This window comes from Musa acuminata, chromosome BXJ1-1 (assembly GCF_036884655.1).
Source record: "Musa acuminata AAA Group cultivar baxijiao chromosome BXJ1-1, Cavendish_Baxijiao_AAA, whole genome shotgun sequence".
Taxonomy (NCBI): domain Eukaryota; kingdom Viridiplantae; phylum Streptophyta; class Magnoliopsida; order Zingiberales; family Musaceae; genus Musa; species Musa acuminata.
Genome location: NC_088327.1, coordinates 11,918,795 through 11,938,557, shown reverse-complemented (window position 1 = coordinate 11,938,557; position 19,763 = coordinate 11,918,795). Strand labels below are relative to the sequence as shown.

Genomic DNA, 19,763 nt, shown 5'->3' with positions numbered 1-19,763 from the left:
TGTACTGGTTCACGTTACAACTATAAGAACCAAAGAAAAAAAAGACTCCCAAATAAGTGGAAATAGAATATAATGATAATAAGAATAATGATAACGATGATGATGACAATAGACTATATTCCACGAGGCACAAAGACTATAATGTACAATTTCTAATTGCATTTGGGATTGTGGCCTCAGCTAAACAGTTCAAAGAACTGGATCTCACCAGAAGACCTAGGGCTCATATGGTATTCTAATTAGGAAAAAAGTTACAAAACCACATGAGCAGATCATGCCTAAGCAGAAAAGAATGGCTGACAAGATGTCAGACTGTGTACCGTTCATCCCAATCCTAGCCACCACCAACAGGACAAGCTCTAATACAAATTGAGAAGATATACAACTTTATACCGGGCGATCTGGTCACAGAAATAAATCTTATTGCCGTGGTGCAGGCAATTAAGAAGCTGAGATCACTGCCGAGGCCTGAAGCAGATGCAAGAATAACAGGCATTCAAGGTTTTGATTGCTCTGGCATGTTCGATGATAATCTAGAAATCTCAGGAAGAGGGGAAGAATGGTGTGATTCTTCGAGTATTTGTATTTCCTACATATCAGAATCCAAAGTAAAATGCATTCTAAAATTTAGTTAACCAGTTTTCTAAGAGGGAACTTGAGAAACTTGGAAGAACAAAATCATGAAAACATGACAAGTTGATGATACACTTTGATGCGGAAAAACAAGTTGGAAAACACCACAAACCTGTGAAACAGCTGAGGATGTAGTGTTGAGGGACATCAGATGAGATTTAGAATGCACCCGATGCCTGCGCTGCATTTGCTCAAACTGTTGCAGCCTTGCAGGAAAGTTGATTGCATTACAAACATTTGCAGCATCTTGAGTTTTATTGTCCTCCATTATTTGTAAAATCTGGGAATATGGGTTTCCTGATGACGAATGCTTTAGTTGTTCAATACTGACTGCGTAAGATGGTACAGTTTTTAAACGAGTCCGTAATATCTTGAATGCTGCACTTTGCTGCATGCATATAATAAGAGAATAAGTAGTTAACAAGTGTACAATGAACCAAGAGAAACAGCAACCACAGGATATACACTTATGCTGAGCTTTAAGCTAATAGGCCAGAAACACTTTCGAAAACAACAGATTCCTAGTTTGATAATTTAAATTTGGTTTATTCCCAACAATTCAGTTGAATGTATGCTTTCTTAGTTGCAGAGCTACCCCCAGCTTAACATAATTTACTGGCAGCCCATTTAGTTCTGTGTAATTTGTGGCAATATCAAGAAGGTGGACTTCAGTGCAGTGGAATTCCTGAATATTTCATTCCTTGATGCATGGTTTGATAAAAATGTACATGGAAAAGTGATGGTGAGGGATTATGCTAATGTATAATAGATGGTTGATAATTTAAGTTCATACACTTGGAAGATAGAAGTAGACATGAGGATTAAACTCGCACTTAGCCTACTCCACACCAGACTAGGGTCCAAACAAACTTCAAAGGGCTCTTGGATTTTCTTTAAGAAACTTCATTTGCCATAGAATACCATATGCAGTTAACCGCAGTTATGAGTCCATGTGCATTATATTTACGAACATTTGCTAGTCTTTTACTCATGGTTCTAAGTACCATCCGGATTGGCTCTTATTGAGCAGTATTTGCCAGTCGACAGCAAACCAGCACATGGACCAACTTTTTCCATGTCCAGTTCAGGCCTCCCTCTTTTCCTCCTGTGACACCCACCCATTCCTGCTGGCCTGGGTACTCCTCTTCCTCACCTCTGTACCTTTCAAGGTACCACAGCACGTACCATCATACCATTTGTCAACACACTAAAACAAACCAAAACCACAAGAGTCAGGCCAGCTTCCTGCTCCTACAATTTATACCATCGTTTTACTTTATAAACAAGTACCTTCTTGCTCAATATTTTGACAGCATAGGAGAACAGACAAAATAAACTAGAATGCACCATCTGCATTATTGACCTCCCGTGTTTATCAGCAACCATAACTCCAAATATATACATGTAACTCACATGCCACTTTCATTGTGCAAAACACCATGTCTCAGAAATATATATATTTGAAGTAAAATTATGAAAGAGTATCAACAATCCCATTGAATATTTCCAAAATAACCCAAGGCCAAGCCTCCTTTCTGCCTCAAGTTTCTACCTTCCTAATTTTGGAGCATTCTTGTTCTACCTCTCCAAATGAATGATGTCCTTCAACAGAGTTATCCACAAGGATAGCTACAACCTCAACCTCATTTTGGCAAAGCTTAGTCATCTTCTAACCTGTAACCTTTCAAGTAATGTCCAAACTTCCAAGCTCACTAACACCTTTGCAACCCCACCTTGGAGCCCAACCATTAAGCCAAATGTTTCAGAAGACGAGCCACAACACCTATGCAACATCTTAATACAGTGGGTGCCTAGGTTATTTAAACATGTAGATACCATGCAATGAAGTCACCAGGTGCTCGCCTAGGTGCCCAGGCGAGGCGAGAGCGCCCGCCTATTGGGTTGGTCAGGTGACTTCACTCAGGCATGGCCCAGGCACTCGCCTTGGCCCAAGTGCGCCCGCCTGATTAAACTTAGGCGAGGTCAAGCCTGAACCAAACCAAAATGGTATTATCTGGTTCGATTGAACAGGTTATCTAACACAAAAATCCCACTTCCCCATGCGCAAGTCATGCCGTAACACAGAAATCCCTCTTTCCCACTATGTTTTTGCACGGTGGCAGAGTTCCTCCCATCGGCAAACAATGGCAGCAGCAGCGGTGACGGCGTCTTTCTCCAACAGCAACGGCGACGTCTTCCTCCAGCGGCAGCAACAGCGACGATGTCTTCCTCCAGTAGCAACAGCGGCGGCGTGTTAGGACTCTAGCTTGGAGAGTCCTAATTGAGAGGGACATTCATGTAAAACTGTTAGGACTCTAGCTAGGAGAGTCCTAATTGAGAGGGACATTATGTTAGGACTCTAGCTAGGAGAGTCCTAATTGAGAGGGGCATTCATGTAGGAGGTGTTTTCTTAGAGAAGAATTAGGAGTTGTAAGGGAATAGGAGTCTTGACTAGGAGTCCTATTAGGAGTTGGTTAGAAGTAAGAGTCTTAAGTAGGAGTCCTATTAGGAGTTAGGGTTTAGAAGCCCTATAAATAGTCATGTATTCCTTCTCTTTTGATAAGCAATAGATGAATCTTTTCTGCAGCCTTTGAGCAGCAACTTGGAGGGAGGAACCCCTATAGAGTTCCAAGGAGGCCGATCCCCTAAAGAGATCAACCCCAAGTTTAGAATCTGCAAGGGTTCTAACACCTGGTATCAGAGCAGCGTTCTTGGCCTCTCGCTGCCCTTCCACAGCCATCCATCAACCCTCCACAACCATCCAAAGCAATTCCCACAATTGCTTAAAAGATCGTCACCGAATTCCGCCATCATCTCCACCACCGCGGATCATCCTTTGATCTCCCCGTGAATTGCAACAGGTTATGGTTTCCTACCTTACTGCTGCTGCAAATTAGTTATCCTTATCTGAAAATCCAAAAAAAAAAATTGTTCCTATATTGCTGCATAAACTTTTCGTTACAAAGTTTTCATCTCTACGACGAAAGATACATTGCAGAATTCCAGCCGCATAGCACCATCTGTTTGATCTTGCTACTGTGCTTTTTCTATCCAAATTTCTACGAAATTTTTATGACATCTTTGACACTTCTTAACAGTGGATTTCCCTTTGGTTTCATCAAAAAATTCTCAATCTAAACTACTGATCTTTTATGAACAGTCTGCTGCACTTGAATTGCAGAATTCAAGCCGTATAGCACCATCTGTTTGATCTTGCTACTGTGCTTTTTCTATCCAAATTTCTACGAAATTTTTATGACATCTTTGACACTTCCTAACAGTAGATTTCCCTTTGGTTTCATCGAAAAATTCTCAATATAAACTACTGATCTTTTATGTCCAATCTGCTGCACTTGAAAATCTATGCTGTAGAAAATTTCAGCTGCATATCGTTGCCTTAACCCATCTATTTGCAATCTTTTTTGAATGAAATTTCTTATACACTTCATAGATCATCTTGGCTTCCATCTAAGATTGATCTATTAAGAAATTCATCTCTAAAAACGATTTTATGTTGCTGCAAATTTTTATCGTATCCCGCTGAAATTTTTCGACGACAATTCTGCAATTGCAACTTGCACCAATTTCCTTGCTGTTATACTGCCGAAATTTTCTTGATTAAATTAGATATCCTTGCTGTCATATAAACTGTGATTTTGCTATCAATTCCCTCCTCAATTCTCTCAAGTTTTTGGTGGAAATTACGTCGAGAAACCGTTGTTTCTTCGACGACAATTCTACTCTTACAAGACAGCACATACTTGCTGCAACTTCCACGGATTTCTGTCAAACCTTTGCTACCATCTACCACAGATCCAAAACTTTCATCCACAGCCCTAAAACTCTACCAAACCACACCCTCAAACTGCACCCAAAACAGCCACAAAACAAGCCTAAACCGCAGCCTACATCCATCAATCCACCAACACTTTCGACCATCACTTCTCTCAACCTATACATGCCTTTAACCCAATAGCAAAAGAGAGATCTTAACATCATTGATTTGGGGTCATATACTATGGCATCTAAGGAGGCAATCAATGCTAAATTCGAAGCCATGGAGGCGCGAATGGAGGATAAGATTCGGACGCTCTTTACCGAACTCAGATTGGGCCGACCACTAAGCCCGAAGAAATCATATCAAGGAGAGAGCTTTGCCCAATCACACCAAGCCCAAAGAGATGACTTCCAAGGGAGGGTAGGCTCTATGACCAACCCCAACTATCCATGCATGAGAGTGGACTTCCCTAGATAGGAAGAAGGAGACCCGATTGGTTGGATCTCGCGCGCGGAGCGATATTTTCGGTACCACAAAACCGCGGATGTATCTATGGTGAAAATTGCAGCTATACATCTTGAAGGGGATGCTATACAGTGGTTTGACTGGTTTGAACATACTTATGGAGTCCTTTCATGGCGTCAATTCAAAGAAGGACTGCTGATTCGCTTCAGACCAACCGATTACGAGAATATTGACGAACAACTAGCAAAGATCCAACAAACCTCCACCATTCAGGAGTACCAAACCAGGTTTGAAAGGTTATCTAATCAAACTCGTGATTGGTCTCAAAAACAGCTATTGAGGACCTTCATTGAGGGCTTGAAGCCGGAGATCCGAGGAGAAGTTAAAGCGCGACAACCGTACACGCTTATGGCAGCCATCTCTTTCGCACGACATCAAGAGGTGCAATTGAACCATGAAGCTCGGAGGACTAGGGTCGCTCCTCAACCAGTAATATTGAAGCCCTCAGCCCCCCCTACTGTCGACCAAGTCCCTGCACCAAAAAGGTTAACAGGGGAAGAGCTTCGGGAGCGATATGCGAAGGGGTTATGTTGGCATTGTGACGAGCCGTGGAGCCGTGAGCATCGCTGTAGTAAAGGAGGACTTCTTATGATTGAACCGATAGAAGAAGAGGTCATTGAACATTCAGAAGAGAGCCTTGAACATGAAGAAAAAGATGCAGAAGAAGAGCCACAACCGACCGAAGTTATGGTACAAACACTAGCTGGCTACTCAAACCCGCAAACGATAAAAGTTGGAGGTCTTCTAAAACAACAACCGATCACTGTTCTCATCGAGACAGGCAGCACTAATAACTTCCTAAACAGTAAGGTTGCTGTCCATATGAACTTACCTATTGAGAATTGCAGCAGGTTTGTCGTTAAGGTCGCCAACAGACGGATTTTGAAGTGTGATCATAGGTGCCCGCAAGTGAAACTGTTGCTGCAGGACCAAGAGATAATTGCAGATTTCTTCCTCCTCCCTCTTGATGATCATGAGGCCATACTCAGAATTAAATGGTTGATGACATTAGGCGATATTTCTTGGAATTTTATGCAACTATTTATAAAATTTTACAGTAAGGAGAAACAGGTGATACTGCATGGGAAACGTGAGGGCGACGTAACGATGATTTGCACACAACAAATGGAGAAGGTTTTGCATAAAGCATGCAGGGGCTTTTTGGTACAACTTGAGCAGCAAATTAAAGGAGAGCCAATAGAATTTGAAGATCCAAACCTATTTCCTTTGCTTGCAGAATTTTCAGATATATTTGACGAGCCGCACAACCTACCTCTTACTCGTCGGCATGATCATTGTATAATGATTTTTCCAATCAAATATCCAGCAAATACTCAGCCATATCGGTATCCACATCTCCAGAATGATGAATTAGAAAGGATTTTAAAAGAGATGCTTGAAACAGGAGTTATTCGGCCAAGTTGCAACCTCTACTTTTCACCGATGCTACTTGTACACAAGAAGGACGGAACATGGCGAATATGCGTTCATTACCGAGCTCTCAATGGCATAACCATCAAGAACAAATACCTTATTCCAATAGCAAATGAATTGCTAGATGAAAGGGAGCACAAATCTTCACAAAGCTGGACCTTCGATCCGGGTATTATCAAATACGAGTGTACGAAGGAGTCATACCGAAAACTGCCTTTCGAACACACAACGACCACTACGAATTTTTACTTTCTTCAACAAAAGGTGGGATATCTTGGGCATATCATATCAGAGGAAGGTGTGATGGTGGACCCCTTCAAAATTAAAGTAATGCAAAACTGGCCGACCTCGAGAAACATAAAATTGCTACATGGCTTTCTGGGTTTAACAGGCTACTACCGCAAGTTCGTGAAAAACTATAGAAAGATCAGTGCGCCACTTACTTCCTTACTGGAAAAAGATGTCTTCCAATGGTTGGACAGAGCCTCCGCTGCCTTCGACAAACTTAAGGCAGCCATGACGACGACGCCGGCGCTAACACTACCAGATTTCAACCGACCCTTCATTATTGAGGCCGACACATCTGGAGTCAGAATTGGAGCCATTCTCATGCAAGATAGTCGACCACTCGCATACACTAGCAAGGCATTATCTCCCTCCGATCAAAATATGTCAACATATGATAAGGAGATGCTCGCCATTGTGCGCGCAGCAACGAGGTGGAGATTGTACTTGATCAGGCGATACTTTCAAATCAAGACCGACCATAAAAGCCTAAAATATCTCTTGGAGCAGAAGATATCTTCCCCCGAGCAGCAAAAATGGGTAACAAAACTTCTTGGATTTGATTTTGAAATAACTTACAAAAAGGGGAAAGAGAACGTTCTTGCAGATGCGCTTTCGCAGCTACCCGAGCAAGTTGAAGTTTCGACCGTTTCACTTCCGACCAGTGACTTCCTTGAGGATATTAAGATGGAATGACAGGAAGATTCAGATACTAGTAAGATTATAAAAAAATTGGAGGAAGCACCAAGCCCCATGGCTCATTACAATTGTGACTCAAAAGAATTACACTATAAGGGACGCATTGTGCTTGTGACAAATTCTACTTGTATCTTCAATAGCAGATTTTGGACAAAGTTATTCTATATGCAGGGTACTAAATTGAAAAGGAGTATGACATATCACCCACAAACCAACAGCCAACCGGAAGTTTTAAACAAGTGCTTGAAGACAGCCCAAAGCCACCCACCAAATATGACTACCCAAAGAGAACTCCAGACCCAGCCAAGTGCCATTATTGATCGACGGATCGTGACTCGACGACGACGACCCACTAATTAAGTTCCAATACAATGGGCGAACCTACCAATAGAAGATGCCACTTGGGAGAACTATGACGACTTGAAGATCAAATTCCCAGAATTCATGAATCATCAGCCTCGAGGACAAGGCTGATTTGAAGAGGGCGGGTCTGTTAGGACTCTAGCTTGAAGAGTCCTAATTGAGAGGGACATTCATGTAAAACTGTTAGGACTCTAGCTAGGAGAGTCCTAATTGAGAGGGACATTATGTTAGGACTCTAGCTAGGAGAGTCCTAATTGAGAGGGGCATTCATGTAGGAGGTGTTTTCTTAGAGAAGAATTAGGAGTTGTAAGGGAATAGGAGTCTTGATTAGAAGTCCTATTAGGAGTTGATTAGAAGTAAGAGTCTTAAGTAAGAGTCCTATTAGGAGTTAGGGTTTAGAAGCCCTATAAATAGCCATGTATTCCTTCTCTTTTGATATGCAATAGATGAATCTTTTCTGCAGCCTTTGAGCAGCAACTTGGAGGGAGGAACCCCTATAGAGTTCCAAGGAGGCCGATCCCCTAAAGAGATCAACCCCAAGTTTAGAATCTGCAAGGGTTCTAACACGGCGTCTTCCTCCGATGGCAACAGTGGCAGCTTCTTCCCCTCCCTCCTACCTTTGACCCGTCCACCCCCACGGGCCTCGTCGTAGCACCCCCTCCCCTGATCGCTCTTCCCTCCTCCCCGTTCACCACTGCCTTCTTCCACTCCATCTTCCCCATTCACTGCTGCTTTCTTCCCCATTCATCAGTGCCTTCTTTGCTGTTTGTCAATTTTTATGGTTATGTTTCAATTTTTAGATAAATCAGAGTTGATTATTTTGGTCTAAGTTTGTGAGAACAGCAGCTGCTTACTGTGGTGAACAGAAGCTGCCATCTAGGTTAAGTTGACCTGGGAGCTCTCTAGTGGGGCTTGAGCAGCCCTGTTTATAATAATTAACAGCAGCTATTTATTTTTATTAATCATGAAATATATTTTTTTAATTATAATATTCGGGAGCGTCTCGCTTCGCTCGAGCGAGCACCTAGCTCCTCGGATATTTTGGGTGCCTAGCGCTTTTGACTACACTAATACTATGACATCTGAAACAGCAAAGCTGAAAGGCATCTACAAAACAGAAAAAACCATACAACTACAAATTAGTGAGTCATATCAGTTAGCTAATAAACAGGGAGAGTAAAGCGGAAGGATGGGGATGGGAAGGTTGAATTGACAAAAAGCTAGCATCCAGGTTCAAGAATAGAAAGTTTAACAACCCTTCATATTTCCTCTGTTTTCTTTACTTTTTATTCTCTCCCTCCCTTTTATAGTTTTTCTTTCTTTTTTGGCTCTGGATAGTGTGTTACTTGTGAAACCATCAAAATGTAAGGGGTTATCGCTTGTGAGTTCCATGACTCAGCAAGTTCTGCTTTGGTGTAGCGACAGTTCATGCAGCAACTGCAACTAGAAAAGGTTTTTGGTTGGTTATCAGCCCCTCGCCTCCACCATAATTGTTTGGTAGTATATTCATCATAGCCTACAGACACAAAAATTTGTCTCAAAGCTGGTTTTCTCGAACAGTAACTAGACCAATTTCTGAGGCTACAAGTTGTAGCTTGCCTTATGAATGACATTTCTTCACTGAGACATGCACAGATCTGTTGAAGAAAACTATTTTAATTAAAATAATATCATAAATATGCAGACACAAGTAATGCAATAGCTGCACAAACATATAACTTAGTACATCCTTAGTTGAATATCTTATTGTTTATGGAGACTCCATCCAACAATTTAGATTGGCATCTTGGTTTAACTACCGACATGAATCATGTCAACCACTTGGTTTCTGTCAAGTATGTGCTCAATCAGGTAGTAAAAATCTGTTTTTCAAATATTCAAGCCTAATGGAGACAAATTTTGAGCTTCCTAAAAAATGAACAATATACATGCACCAACAGAGAAACATACCTGTGGCAGAAGCAATAAAAGACCATACAGAGTCTTCAATAGCCATGTATGTTTTCCAGGCTCAAGAAGCTGTACAATTACGGTATATTAGTTGAAACATCAGAAAGAAGACCATGTACAGGTATTTGAAGCAAATATTGCTTATTAAAGATGAAAATGAGAACTCGTTCATCTAGCAAAAGACAGAAAAAGGTGCACCTCAACAAAACTCGATGCCAGAAAAACATGCAACAGAAAGCCAACAAAAGAAGTCAATAAGTCAAAGCACAAGGGATGTCATATCAGGGCTGATCAACTATAATAAACATCACAGAAGATAGCTCTGGACAAAATCTTCATATTCTAGGTAATCTGTTAAAACCAGGAATAGCTTCAGTTGTAAGGGCTTCGTGACTTGGTCTTCCCTCAAGTACTTCTTTCAATTGCTTTCTGACAAAACTAGTCTTCTTACCAACAGAGGAAGTTAACCAACCAATGCCATTTATGCACCACTCAGGCCAGTGAGCCAAACATGGCTGGACTTGGCCAACAATTGAATGATACTGCACAATGACCACCACTGCTGACATGGCCAACACTCATGAATGATCGCTAGCACCAGCTGGCTGAACACAGTCGACAACCATCCAGATTGTCAAACTAACGAACTTGATCCTAGACTCAACGCTAAATGCAAAAATGCATCAGGATTGGGCTGGTCATAGACTTCCAATTTGTGAACCTGATCCACTTAACCAAGTTGGTTCGATCCAACCTCAAACGGATTAAACTTGGCTCACACTTTCAGCTGGTTTAAGTGAACTAACTAAAGGTGGAGACCAACTTGTAATAGGTAGATCCTTCTACAAAATCAAGAGTCATAGCTGTGAGAACTTGCGTGAATCTAGAGCAGCTTGTTATGTAATTAAATGATTACACAGCAATAGGATTACTCATTTCAATTACTTTATGCTGAATGAATAGCACAGTTATGCTCAAATCTTTTAATACAAGCATAGTTGGATATGCAGCACATAACATGTAAGCATGATATTTTCAGTAAACACTACTATATCTACTAAAAGCCTACATAACTTTTTGTTTTTTGTTAAGAACTAACAACCAAACAGCTCGATATAAAAGAATGGGAACCAATGTTTTCATACAACAATATATTATTCAACTCTTCACTAACAGATGCTACACATAACGGATGCTGGTATCCATGGAGAACCAAAGGCATCTCAAAATAATACATACTTGGCTGAGGTACATTGAGTTCACAGGAATTGATTGAATAACAAAAGATGGACTACTACAAGATGAGCAGGATGCTATGTGCACTATGTAGGCACATATTCAATCATACTACTGCCAAACAGGACTTCGTATTCAACAATTCATGACAGCGAGATGGATCACTACCAAAAGCAAGGAAAATAAAGAAATAAATGAGTTGTATAGGAACTGTACCTGCAATCTCAAGTAAGCAAAAATTGGAGTCTCAAGAAGTCGGACTAATTTGTCCAGCTGCACCAAGAACTTTCCATCGATGTCTTCTTCCCCTAGTGACTGGATTACAGAACTGGCATGATTGTATGCCTTCAATGAAAGGTGATAATAGTCAGAGCAATTGAAGTGATAGATACAGGCAAAATATCCAGGTAGCAATTATATAATATATATGGCACCTGCGCTAGTAAACACAAACTGATTGTTGCCATCGGTGAATGGCACCAAGAAGAATACAATGATACAAATAAGTCCATGCCCAAAGATGTCACCAATGAATGCTTTAGGAGAATTCGCAACCCAGCCAATTCTGATGATGCAAGTAAAATCAAATTCAATGCCTACACAAAGAAAGTTATGTTAGAAAAATTTTCCCCCTCTTTTTGGCTCTGTGCAATGTTAATAATGTCCATTATTGTGATCAGCAATTGAAATAAAAAAGATACCTGAACCATAACCGATGAAAAATCCAAGTCTGATTCACCCTCTAAAATTAAGGAAAATTCTCGGTAAACACGTTCTGCATCCAAAAGGACACAAAGTCGGCGTACAATCATAGCCCCACGCCTGAAAAAAGATTGTAATTATTCAATTTTGCCAACTGTACAAGTTACAAATACACATTTTAGGTGTGTGCAGACCAACAATGAACTAGAGATTTATACTATGTTGGATTATAAGAAGAATTAACAGTCTCAGTTTACTTCATTGTTCATACATAAAGATTGTAGTGAAAAGGATAAGAATCAACTGGCCTTTCGAGAAGTGCACGGTCAATTTTAAAATTATAGACTACTAGCTCAACAAGGCGGCAAAAGTATTCAGCATCTTTTGCTATGCAAGCATGCACATCAAGCACCAAGAGGACAACCTGCCAACAAGAAAAACCCTCATAAATACAGCAGCAGAATAGCAGCAATGCAACGTTGATTGACCACAGGAAATTGTATTATTTTGAATAAAATATATAAGATGAATTTAGATGGTACACGTCATAACACCAGCCCAACAGTGAGCATATATTGACCATATAAATGCAACTCCACAATAGCAGATATATTAGAACAGTATACCCATATGATGAGAGGGAAGCCTACATCTCAAGTTGGTCGCATAATACAGACCATAAACATTGATGACAATAAATGATAATACTATGAAACAGAAAAGGCCTATAAGTAGATTGAGCATATGACATATAAGCTACATGAGGAAAATTTTAACAGACACTAAAAGCCTTAAGAGAAGACAGTTGTTTCGGCACTATTGGCAAACTTAATAAAATAATTTATAGATGTGATGAAGATAGTGAAGATGCTTCTAAGATGTTTGACATCTTTAATAAGCAATACGTACATACCAAACATAAGTTAAGAAATTTCTACCATATATGCTTGCCAGCATTTGCTGGCAAGTACAGAAAATTTAAGAATAGTAACAAACAAAATTTGTTCAGGTCCTTTTTTAACTGACAAAATTTGTCAGCACTAAATGGGTTAGTTCTGGAACAGTAAGAATCTCTTAAGGTTTCGCTACAAATATATATAGCTGATCAACCATATAACCTAAGATTTGGAGCACTTTGCCTACATTTGTGCCTTCTTTGCACTTTTGAGTTTCAAACACGCATAGGAAAACAAAGTAGGCAATATAAAATTCTCCCAAGAAAGCAATGCAAGAAAATACAAGATGACAGCAGATAATTTATCTTCCCAAACTCCTTTTCCTTACAATCTGATATAGCACAAATAATGGCACTACAAGATGGATGAATATAGTGTAAATTCTTTATTTGTTCTTAACCATGTTTACCCCTGATATCCTTATCCTACCGAATGATGTTTGACAGGTAAAACAGTGATATTTAATTAGTGTTAATCTTGCACCAAAAAAATAAATATTTGATATTAAGATTCAGATCCAAACATGGAAACAAAGACTGCTCTGCAAAAAGAGCATATTAGGTTAATATGAATTTTATAGTTTATACTATCAAGCAAGGATTTTAATTTTGAATAATATCGCTCATACCGGGCGGTACATATCGGTCCGCCAGCAGCCCGTACGTGGACTGCCCGCTACCAGGCGGCACTATCGATTGGGGCTGTTTCCGCCCCATTAACACCCTAAATCGGTCAATGACGGTCGATTTCGACCGTCACCGCCCACTACCGAATGGTATTAGCCAAGGGAAAAGAAAGCAAAGGGAGAACTTGGAGATCCGGCGTTGCTCTCCCTCGACGAACCCAATCCGTCGCTGCCCTCCCTCGCCAAACACCGCAGATGAGATGTCGCCTCCTCGTCTGAGGTGACGAGGCCTCGACGTCGTCGACGACTTCTCCTCATTCACGCAGGGAGAAGAAACCTCAACGACATCACAGGGAGAAGAAACCGAGCGTCGTCGAGGCGACGTTTCTTCTCCCCACGCGGACAAAAAAACGAGACGACGTCGTCTTTTTTTTTAACTTATATATATATATATATAATATATATATATATATATATATATATATATATCGAGTGGTACACCAGAATATAACGCTCGGTATACTCGTACTGTACCGATCTGAGCTCGATACTACGGTTCGGTACGAAATTATAAACCTTGCTATCAAGTACATACAATTATTAAACACTCGGATAGGAGAAAACAAAATATATTGAAGGATGAACTACAAAAAGGAAGATATTATCCATGCATGCTACTGCAGAAGTCTAACTGCTTGGGTGTCAATTCCATACCATCTTATACGAAGAGTCAGATGGAGCTTGTCTTGTCCACTTTTGGTTGACTCAACTACATGACAAAAGCAGCAACATGCCAATATATGAAGAAAATGCAACCAAGACACCACATGAACATTTTTATAACCAATGAATTTTGATCGATTGAATCATTGAAAGAAGCCTCCAGGAGATGACAACATGTGAATGCATGATGCATGCTTACAAGTGGCATACATAAAAAATTCATTATTATTCCCCCTTTGCCTAGTCTTCAGCCCCAGCAATGTGTAAGTTCACAGGGAGTATGGTGCCATGTGTGATTGGCCCTTTTTTCTTTCTTGTCAATGAAAGACAATTTAATTTTGGCATGATAATGAATGTCATTTATCTGGCCAATGGCATTCTACATTGTCAAATACAGCCATTAAATCAAGTCTGGAACACACACAAATCAGATAAAAGGTTTATCATTTAGACGATTAATCAAGAAGAATCTTCGAAGAAGTACCTCATCCGAAGAATCTGAAAGTGCACTCAACAAGGAGTCATATGTATGATTCAAATATGAAATGACCTGTTCAAAAAAAAATTATAAACTTATTCCTGTACTAGAAAAGCTTTGTATAAGTTGGAGGACACAAGCAACAAAAAACAGTGGCTTAACCAACCTGATTCCTCATATAACTAATGGATACAAAAACAAACAATGTATTGAGATAACTGAATATGCTAATAATTAGTCAACAAATGCAACTCTTCATGCTAACTTCAACAAAGTAAACAAAGGTACTATTTTGATTGAAAATTACTACATGTGCAGATGAATGATATCACTAACCAATTACCTCAGTTCGATGCTGAGCCAAAAGCGTTGCTATCCAATGCAGCGCTTCAATTCGAGTAGTCTCCCATTCACTGGTTAAGTCTCTGAGATGATTATAAAAAAAATACCATTTAGTTCCATAAGTATATAGAAGACCTATATAAAGGTTTGTTGTACAAAAAACAACCCTTCCATACAAATTTCTCTTGTCACCCATTTAGAGACACATGAGGTGCATTAACATGTATATAAATTGCACAAGTAACCTTAAAGCCAAACTAATTGCAGGCGACTAAAAACTGCACCTCCTTGCAATAGAAAGGATGGCATGGATATTAAATCCATCAGCTGGATCAGCTCGAATGGCACGAAGCTCTTCATTGGTTTCACGAGCAACCTGTACATGAAAAGCATATGAAGGACAGAAGGAGAATGGTATTTTTATTGCAAAGGTGATTACGAACAACGACAGCAAATGAGCATTAGACTTACTACTCTTATCTTCTCCTCCTTGTCAGATATGCAAGGTAATATAGCTCCCAAAATATCCGCATAGTAAGGAACAAGTTGTTCTCCACCAAGTCTTACAAACTCATTAATCTGCATTATCGATGCAGTTTAATTATATGCTCTAACAAATAATAATTTAATTACAAAGATAAAGATGAGATGACTTTTCCATAGGTTGAGGATGCCTAACTTCAAAATTTTAGAGAAGAGAATTATTGATCAAGAAACTATGAAGAAACATTTTATCAGAACTCCGTATCCAGACCGTAAAAAGAAAGAAATTAACTTTTACCCATGTGATTGATGTCAACCGAGTGAATTCATCTGGAGAACCTGCCCTTTGGACCAAAATTTCTGCCATACGACCATAATCTACATTCTTCAAGATGGAAAAACAGGAATTAAGAAAAATAGGACAGCGACAACCATATTATGCACTATGGTCTCTAGAGATGACAGCTACCAGATTTGAGACTAAGGAAGATTCACAGATACAGACAGACACACACAGGAATGCTGAAAGATAATCCATTGAAAGAAGCCTTACTGGAGAATTCTTTATTTCTTGAAGAAACTCAGAAAGCGCAGAATCTGCTTGCTGTCGTATTTCATGACTGGAGTCACTTAACATGTTAAACAAACCTGCAAAAATTAATTGCTCACCTATGACACCACAGCAGCGCAAACAAAAAAAGTAGAGTTTTCTTTTTTTCAGATATATTACCATCAAGAAAATCAGGAAGGAAGCCAAGCATATCAATCTCTGGAACACTATCCAACACAGTGATCCAGCCAACTAGAAATTGTCGTACATAAGGGTTAAGCACATTCATGCGCTCCCTTAGAAGTGGTATAAATTCTTCTATGCTTCAAAGAGATTTAGAAAATAAATAATAGTCATGCAAAGACATTTCAAGTGAAGTACATACAGAAATGAAGAAAATAAACAACGTAAGCCAAGCTGGTGCACCTGAATTGGTCACTGTCTGTCACAATATCCTGGCGAACATATTAAACCCAACTTTAGATAGCAACAAATCTTCAGAAATATTGTTTACAAGTTAGAAACAACAAAGTTAAATTTACTTTTATGAGCCGGTCTAAAAGATGAGCTGCACTCTGAACATTAGGATCTGAGTCTGCTGAAAGCTTACATAGTGCGTCAAATATCTTGTTAAAGAAGATTATAAAATCTCCTCTTACAACCTAAAAAATACACAGACAGAACATAGCTAATACATTAATGTACAAGACAATTTCAAAACATATCCAGACTGATTTGGCAAAGGCAATAGGTCCATACTTACCTTTGCAATATTATACAATGCTTCACAAGCATAATAGCGAACTCTGCTGTCTTGGTCAGCAAAAGAATTGAGTACTGGTGGTACAATTTGCTGAGAATTGGATGATCCAAGGAAAAAATATTTTAGCTAAAATTCATAATATACCTTAGAAATAGTAAACTAAAAAAGCAATTCAACTTTCCTGCTCAAGCATTAGAACAAGATCATTGAGAATCAGAAAATATATGAACAGAAACTTATTCACATCATAGCAGGAAAACTATCACTTATAACTAACAAAAGTCCTATGATAATGAAGATTACATTATCAGCATCATCCAAGCCAGTCACTGTGGTGTCCGCAATAAAGCACAACTTCAAAATCAAGAAGACTCCATGAACAGATACCCATTCATGTTATACCTGGAAAACTATCATTTATAATTACCAAAAGTCCTATGATCATGAAGACTACATAATCAGCATCATCCAAGACTTTCCAGTCACTTTTGTGTCCGCAATAAAGCACAACTTTGAAATCAAGAAGACTCCACTCTCGACCTGATGTCAAATTTCCAGAGTTGGTATTTATTTCCCAGCTAAACAAGTCTAGCCAAATGTGAATTGTGGAAGGACTACAGAGCTAAGATGTTGTATAAAAACCAAGCAAGTTACCATTGCAATTGAAGCTCGTATAACAAGAAAGAAACTCTCCAAAATTATTGTTGAAACTTGAGAGAACTTCAAAGAACAGAGGAAAACATGCTTATAAGAGTGATATTTGTCTCAGGATCTGAATGAGCTGAAAGAAGACAGCCCTACATAGATTATGAGGATAGAGATATTAAAAATGTCTTTTGAACATAAGTTTAGCTTTTTGATAGTAACAACCTTCTTGTATAAACTGCATAATTACTTTCATTTGTTTGGTTATGAATGCCTTGCACTAGCAGAAAGGCTGCATAATCATTTAGTATGTTGCAAGTCAACCTTCTAGAACCAAGGGCCATCATGTCCATTCATACCAACTCCATCCACTTCTTCCTCGATCATCTTCTTTTTAGCTGCCCTTTGTGGCACTTCCACCTTCATTTGAACAACCTTACAGTTTCATGCATTACAAAATTTTTTGGATGTATCTAAAATAATGCATGGATTGTTAGCACAATGATCCATCTTCAGTAATTCTGCATGTGGCAAACATGCTTTGTTTTGGCACTAGGCAACTGCATTCATCAAGACCCAAGACCACAAAGATCTGTGGCACATGAAAGGCACAGGTGTTCAACAACTACTTTGTGTCGTGTCACTTAGCCACCAGAAGTCCTCATTTCTAGGTTGCACCAAGTGTAACTAGTTCATTCTCTAATAGAAAAAAAAGAACATTAACATTGTTGATTCACCTAGATAGCTCTGAATCTATCATTTTATAATCTAACCTTCAATTTATGAATATATCTAGACCATTTTCACAAAAGGGTGAGACTTCGAGTCAAAGAAAGCCTCACACAACATATAAGTATTGGGGGGAGCCTCGTGCACTAGGCACCTTCTTTTGCAGCAATTTCACTTTTTGCCTATCTTTTACTCACCAGCTTATCCTCTGAAACAACACTAAGACAAAATAACGGGGTACAGCACATTATGTAGATTGTCTATACTTGGTTATTATAAGATGTTCATCATTTATTTCAATAAAGCTTCTTGATTCACGTATTCATTAGTTCGATTCAAATTAATGCTAGACATATTTTCATAGTATGTTAAGAAATGTGATGCATCTTCAAGATGATTTCAACCCCAGATATGCTAAAGATTAATTTCCTATCTTCCGATGGAATATATTACATCGTGATATGTCGAGTAAGAATTAAGAAGACAATTCTTTAGAATGAATACCAAATTTGGCTTAGTCCATTTAATCTTTAAGTGGAGTTGTTCCTTCATTTGCATGGCACGTACAACTTTCTCAGTGAAGCACAGTATACTATTTGGGAAAGTAGAGGAAACTTTTATATCTTCCTTGTAATTAACCTTTTCCCATGTGAATTAACCAGATTCAAACATAGCTCAGCGCGAATGTATATCATCATGCAACTCGTGGTGCATAAATGACAAATTTGTTATTGGTGGCCAATTAAAAACTAAAATGAATGTTGAAAGATACAACACCATACTTGTAATCGAGGAAAAGGGCAAAGATGTTCCGTATTTTGCATATTGCTAACCTTAAGATGCTGAGCAGCTTCCGCCGACAATCCAACAGTAGCTGCTGCAAACCCTATTAAGCCACCCTGAAAGTGAAACAGCCAGCGACATTGTTGGCAACGAAGATCAAAAAGTGAGCTACCCAACTCCAAAACAACACTGCTCAGAATGAACGACCACAGGGTTTCAGACTTCTAAATCGAACCTTCCTATGGTTTGCCTGAGGCGAGTAAGCGAATTCTGTGGTCAACAGGTTAATCAAGGCCGATATCTTCTCATGCTCCCTGGCCACCGCGAGTTGCTTGACTATCCCTTCAATCTGCGCTCTCACAACATCCGAATTCAACCATTCGCATAGCAAACGACCAACCAGCCATCACAAGATAAACAAAAGGGCATCGGCCACAATACCTCGAGGGCCGCATTCTTCCGCTTCTCGTATAGCTTATCAGCAAGGTTCCGGAGAACGGACGCCGGGATCAAGGACAAGGCGTCGGTCATGTCGCCCGGGCGCACCAGGGTAGGGATTTCGAGGGTACCGATCAAGGATCGAGGCGGGTGGCCGTCTCCGGACCTTCTCCTCCACGAATCAGAACATCGCGGAGGGTAGAATCGCGTCGGACCCGATCGGAACCCTACACGGGCAAATCGGGAAAACTACCCCAACTATAGCAAGGCTTCCGTAAGGAGGAGACGAGAAGATCCGGCAGAGAGAGAGAGAAAGAGAGCGAGCTCGAGAAATCTTTCCTTTTTCCGTGAGCTCTCACTATTTCCACGCCCTTTGCTTTCTTCTTTTTCTTTTGTTTCCTTTCCCGTTTTCTACGCCTCGCTTTCACCGCTTCGGCTCCTGGCCTTTTTGCTTAATCATCCCTGCCACATGGCACCGTTACACTGACGCCCTTCCCCGTGGGGAGCAGCCGCTTCAGGAACGACTTGGCAAACGAACCGATGACGTTGTAGGCATCCAGAGACACACACAGCCTACCAGACAAACTCACAACTTAAGTCACGAATAATGAGCCCCGTCAGACACCTCAAATCGTTTGAGATT

General features: G+C 39.9%; 1 protein-coding gene across 2 annotated transcripts; it reads right to left on the bottom strand.

Moving 5' to 3' along the window:
* Positions 1-142: 142 nt before the first annotated feature.
* LOC135673857 (protein VAC14 homolog) lies at positions 143-19,552 on the bottom strand. 2 transcript variants are annotated; one of them, XM_065183241.1, is made up of 20 exons: positions 19,124-19,551; positions 18,918-19,031; positions 18,733-18,798; positions 16,526-16,615; positions 16,305-16,424; positions 16,189-16,217; positions 15,943-16,085; positions 15,766-15,860; positions 15,511-15,597; positions 15,201-15,308; positions 15,014-15,105; positions 14,731-14,812; positions 14,394-14,459; positions 11,914-12,029; positions 11,605-11,725; positions 11,338-11,499; positions 11,120-11,248; positions 9,668-9,736; positions 746-1,021; positions 143-589 (listed from the first exon to the last, which is right to left on the bottom strand). In XM_065183241.1, the coding sequence occupies exons 1-20, from the start codon at positions 19,211-19,213 to the stop codon at positions 497-499; spliced, it is 2,148 nt and encodes a 715-aa protein (XP_065039313.1). In that variant the 5' UTR covers positions 19,214-19,551; the 3' UTR covers positions 143-496. The 2 variants fall into 2 exon arrangements, with proteins under 2 accessions (XP_065039313.1, XP_065039319.1); XM_065183247.1 differs by lacking the exon at positions 14,394-14,459 and having other exon boundaries at positions 19,124-19,552.
* Between the last annotated feature and the right edge of the window lie 211 nt (positions 19,553-19,763).

What these genes read in the sequence shown, in the direction of transcription:
- LOC135673857 (XM_065183241.1), bottom strand. Translation starts at nt 19,213, where the DNA reads ATGACCGACGCCTTGTCCTTGATCCCGGCGTCCGTTCTCCGGAACCTT. An exon ending in CTCAGGCAAACCATAGGAAG is followed by an intron (nt 18,799 to 18,917) that starts GTTCGATTTAGA and finishes TTTCACTTTCAG; the next exon opens with GGTGGCTTAATAGGGTTTGC. An exon ending in AAGCTGCTCAGCATCTTAAG is followed by an intron (nt 16,616 to 18,732) that starts GTTAGCAATATG and finishes TCCAATTCTCAG; the next exon opens with CAAATTGTACCACCAGTACT.